The sequence below is a fragment of the Nycticebus coucang genome, chromosome 3, assembly GCF_027406575.1.
Source record: "Nycticebus coucang isolate mNycCou1 chromosome 3, mNycCou1.pri, whole genome shotgun sequence".
Lineage (NCBI taxonomy): Eukaryota > Metazoa > Chordata > Mammalia > Primates > Lorisidae > Nycticebus > Nycticebus coucang.
In genome coordinates, this window is record NC_069782.1 from 62159288 (window position 1) to 62164417 (window position 5130).

The following is a 5130-nucleotide window of genomic DNA, read 5'->3' on the forward strand; positions in this document are numbered from 1 at the left end:
AGACAGAGTCTCACTTTATGGCCCTCGGTAGAGTGCCGTGGCCTCACGCAGCTCACAGCAACCTCCAACTTCTGGGCTTAAGTGATTCTTTTGCCTCAGCCTCCCGAGTAGCTGGGACTACAGGCACCTGCCACAACGCCCGGCTATTTTTTGGTTGCAGTTTGGCCGGGGCGGGGTTTGAACCTGCCACCCTCAGTATATGGGGCCGGCACCTTACCGACCGAGCCACAGGCACCGCCCAGGTGTGTCCTCTTTTTAGAAGGGCCGCTCCTCAGATTCCAGGGTCCCTCTGGCATCTCCTAGAAGGCATCTGCACTCTGCTATTGCAATGACGTTGTCATTGTTAAACTGTCCACTCCAGCCTCTGAACCTCATCCTGTCTACCAGGAATGGTGGCCCAGGTGTCCCTCCTCCTCCTCCAGTGGCAGCATCTCAGCCTTTCCTAGAAGGTGCCCACACTCTGGGACTCTGGGGGCCTCCCCTGGCTCCATCCAGGCCCCCAGCTCCAGCCCACACCCCAGGCATCTCCAGGGTGAGCAGTGCTCACAATGGTTCAGCATCTTCCTTCCATGCCTGCTGCTTCCTGGGGGTCCCCACATCGCAGGGGTGACCCTACTGCCTGCTTGGTCTGCCCACTGCCTCCCCTGGGGCCCCACATCTGCCCATTGTCCCTCCTAACTGTCTCTACCTTCCCCCAGCCTGGGTCTCTCCCACTGGAAGGAAAGAGAATGTCTGAGGAGTAAGTTTGAGTCTGTGTGAAACACAGACTGAATGTATGAATGAGTAGGTTCAAACCAGCACCTCTAAGTACTTCCTTTGCTCTTTTTACAAACTGCTCGGGTGTCTCTCCCTTCCAGGCCTTTGCACTGGCTGTTTCTTCTGCCAGGAATATCCTTTTCCTTACCTAGTGAGCTCTCACATAAACTTCAAAACCGAAACCCATTGTACCCTGCCTAGGCAGAGTCATGAATTCAGGCCTGGACTCAGGGGCAGAGTGTTTATAACTGGCATGATATTCTCCCCAGACTGGGGAAGAGTCTGGAGAAAGTGGGAATGGATGAAGTCAAAGTGGGACCTGGGGGCCCCCTGGGACCTATCCCACTTTCCCCTGGTGTCCCTGCCCAGGCAGAGAGGTTGTGTAGTCTAGTGTGTAGAAGGAAGTGGACTCTGGGGCTAGGCTCCCTTTGCTCCAATTCTAGCTCTACTATATTTTGCTTTGAGTCACTGTGTCTCAGTCTTGCCATCTGTAAAATGGGAATAGTAACTTCCTATCAGGACTTGTGCCCAAGGACTTTGGTGAGTGGGTCGGTGTCTTCAATGACCTCATCTCTGTTCTCCTCTTCCCAGCTACTCTGACCCATGGATCCACCCGGCCCAGCCAAGTGGCAGTGTCCATGGCGCCCCTGTCTGGTGGGGCTGCTGTTTCAGCTACTTTTGGCCGTGTGCTTCTTCTCCTACCTGCGTGTGTCTCAAGACGGTCCCAGTGGGTCCCCTAGGTCAGTGCCCATTGCATTGGAATACATCACCATGGCTTCCAATAGGTCAGCCGGGACAACGTCCACCAATGGGTCCTGCTGCCAGGCTACCACGGGGCCCCCTCCCCACCCGCCCCTCCTCATCCTGCTGTGGACATGGCCCTTCAACATTCCGGTGGCTCTGTCCCGCTGCTCGGAGATGCTGCCTGGCACAGCTGATTGCCACCTGACTGCCAATCGCAACATGTATGCACAGGCAGACGGGGTCATTGTGCATCACTGGGATGTCATGTACAGTCCTAAGACCCAGCTCCCACTATCCCCGAGACCACTGGGGCAGCGCTGGGTCTGGTTTAACATGGAGCCACCTTCTAACTCCCGGCACCTGGAAGCTATGGATGGACACTTCAATCTGACCATGTCCTACCGCAGCGACTCTGACATCTTTATGCCTTATGGCTGGCTTGAGCCCTGGCCCGGCCAGCCTGCCCATACCTTGGTCGACCTCTCAGCCAAGACTAAGTTGGTGGTGTGGGTGGTGTCCAACTGGAGATCAGACTCGGCCAGGGTGCGATACTACCAGTTGCTGCAGATGCATATCAAAGTGGACGTGTATGGGAGAAACCACAGGCCACTGCCCCAGGGCGCCATGAAGCAGCAGCTGTCCAGGTACAAGTTCTACTTGGCCTTTGAGAACTCCCAGCACAAAGACTACATCACTGAGAAGCTGTGGAGGAATGCCTTGCAGGCTGGGGCTGTGCCCGTGGTGCTAGGCCCTAGTCGGAGCTGCTATGAGCGCTTCCTGCCCCCGGAGGCCTTCATTCATGTGGACGACTTCCAGAGTCCCCGGGACCTGGCCCACTACTTGCAGGCACTGGACAAAGACCATGCTCGGTACCTGAGCTACTTCCACTGGCGGGAGACGCTGCAGCCACATGACTTCAGTTGGGCCCTGGCTTTCTGCAAGGCCTGCCGGAAGCTGCAGGAGGAGAACAGGTACCAGACAGTGGGCAGCATCGCAGCTTGGTTCACATGAGGTGGCCAGCCTTGGGCCTTGGCTGCCGGGACCTCATCTGCCTAGGTGACACGTCTGAGGCCACACCTACCCGGGACATCACCTGCCTGTGACCTCACCTATCCAGGGCATCCTTATCTGGGACCTCACCTGGGGGGCCCTTGTTTGCCAGAGATCTCACTTACCTGACACTTCACATGCTGGGCTTCACAGCTGCCAGGGACATCAGCTCTGGACCTCCACCTCCAGAAGGCTAGCCTGCTGTGGTCCTCGGTTCCTGGAGACTGCCCCTGCTGGGGAACTCAGCTCCTGGTGACTCTCTCCACTTGGGCACTTGCCTCACTGGATATTGCCTGCTAGGAGCCTCGCTTCCCTGGGACTTTTGCTGCTGGGGACATTGCCCACTAAGGCACTCAACCCCTGTGGAACTGACTCCCTGGGGTCCCACACATAGGTGATGGCTCTGGATGATAGTCTGCTGTTGGTTCTGGATGATTACTGCTGTTGTTGGGGACAGCCTGTGACATGTGAAAACAATGTCATCGACATTCCCACACAGTGATACTGCAGGGAAACTGGTGTGTACCCCCATACTCTAGAACAGTGGATCTCACCCCAGGGTGGTTCTGCCACACAGGGGATACTCAGTAACGTCCAGATACATTTTTGGTTGTCACATGTGGGAGGGAATGGATGCCACTTTGTGGGTAGAGGTCAGGGATACTCCAGACCCCTACAGTGCACAGGATACCCCTCCCCCTAGAGAATGGTCCAGCTCCAACTGTCCACAGGTAGAAAATCTCTGCTCTGGACTTTTCTGTGGCTCTGGGGGCAGGTATCCAGAGCCTGGGAGGTGCCCCTCCTCCCTTGGCTTCCTGGGGTAGGGAGAACAAGGCCCAGACGGGTAGAGAGTGGCACCATGCTTTCCAGGAGTCAATGTGGGGCAGAGCAGGAATAGGGGGACCTTTTCTGCCGAGCACATACAGCCAGGTGGGGTGTTTGTGGGAGACAGAGGAGAGCAGGTCCCCCGTGTGTGTATGTGTGTCTGTCAGCGTTGGCATGGCAAAGGACTCGGTATGACCATTAGTGTATGCCTGTCATGAAGGTGTGTTGCTGTGTGACCGTGGGGTCACTCTGATGGTGTATGTGTGTGTGGCGTGAGGGCCGCGTGCATTTCCACCTGTGTCTGTGGGTAATGGTTATTCTGAGCATGAGAAAGAATGTGTGGCCCCAGGGTTGTCCCTGAGTGTGGGACAGTGCAGGGCGCTGTCTGGGGTGCCAGGCAGTCTGTATGAGTTCTGCAATGACTGGCACAGGTTGTATGTCAGCAGAAGAGTGTCCCTGTGTTTATGTCTGTATGTGGTGGTGTGGCAGTGTCTGTGGCTCCAATTCTTTGTGGATGAGTGGTGACTTTGTTTGAGAGTGCCCCTCTCTGAGTGTGTAATTCCAAGCGTGGATGGTGACTGTGCAAGAACTTGGATTGTGGCTCCTCTGCGTGTGATCTTGGCTGCTGAGTCCCTGTGTAGGTGACAGTCTCTGTGCCCCATAATTGTGTGTGTGTGTGGCAGCTGTGACCCAGCCTGGTGTGTGGTGTGTGCTGCTGTGAACCTCAGCTCTGGGGGCCTGTGGAGGCTGCCATGTTTATGTTCCAGTTCTCTGATGGGCTTGACCAGTGCCCCGTGGTTGGGATGTTGAATCTGGGTGGGAGACAGGAAGGCCCAGGTCCTGAGAGGCCAAGGGTGGGTGTTCAAAACCCACACATGCACACAGGATCAGTGAGTCTGAGGACCACAGACCCAGGCTCCAAGGCCAATTTTCCCACTGTGTGCCCTAAACTGAACAACTTTTGTCTTTGAGGCTTGGGGCCTCCTGGACCATCTAGGATGGGGGAAACTGAGGCTCTGGGTAAGTACACATTGGCTTCTGTGGCCTTTCTGCTGAGGTTGGGCTGAGTCAGCCCAAACAGTGGAGGAATCCACCACCCCAAACCTCAAAGTCAAAAGGCTACGGGGTGGGCGGGGATCCGAGGCAGCCACGCCCCTGAAACAATCTTCCAAGCAGACCATCCAAGGGCTGGCGGTCTGTCCACCTATGTCTGCTCTCAGGGCTCCTGAAAGTCCTGCTTGTTAGCTTCCTTGAGCATCTCAGGCTGTAGGTGTGGATGCTCCTGCAGGGCGGGGTGAGTTTCCCTGGGGGCATCTTCTGATCTGTGCTCCCCAGCTTTGGGATGGGAATTGGGGCCCGGAAGGACAAAATGGCTGGACAGTGGTCCCAAGTGCAGATGTGAGGGAAAGAGAGGAGGGGCCAATGCCCTTAGGGGACCCATCTGGGGGAAAAGAAAGGTGTGATTTGGGGAGTCCCCAGTCCGGGGCACAGGGGAAGTTATAAAAACCGGAGGAAAGCAGAGTTGCACCCTCCACCCTTGCGCGACAGGAGGAGAGGGGTTCCCACCCTTTCGTCTCTCAGGTGACTTCCCTGGCTCCTAGCCCCCGCCCCCTCCCCCTCATCAGACGGTGGGACCCACCCCCCACCCACGCCCCGCGCTCTGGGAACCCAACAGCTCACTCTGTCTGGGGCCTGCCAAGCATCACGGTGACACCGCTGGCAAATCTAAATACCGCATGGGCCTTTTCCATCCCC

General features: G+C 56.6%; 1 protein-coding gene across 1 annotated transcript; it reads left to right on the plus strand.

Annotated features, from left to right (window-relative positions):
- The first annotated feature begins 1357 nt into the window (after positions 1–1357).
- On the plus strand, positions 1358–5110 carry LOC128581385 (3-galactosyl-N-acetylglucosaminide 4-alpha-L-fucosyltransferase FUT3-like). The gene has a single exon (XM_053584125.1). The coding sequence runs from the start codon at positions 1360–1362 to the stop codon at positions 2509–2511; it is 1152 nt and encodes a 383-aa protein (XP_053440100.1). The 5' UTR covers positions 1358–1359; the 3' UTR covers positions 2512–5110.
- The last annotated feature ends 20 nt before the right edge of the window (positions 5111–5130 follow it).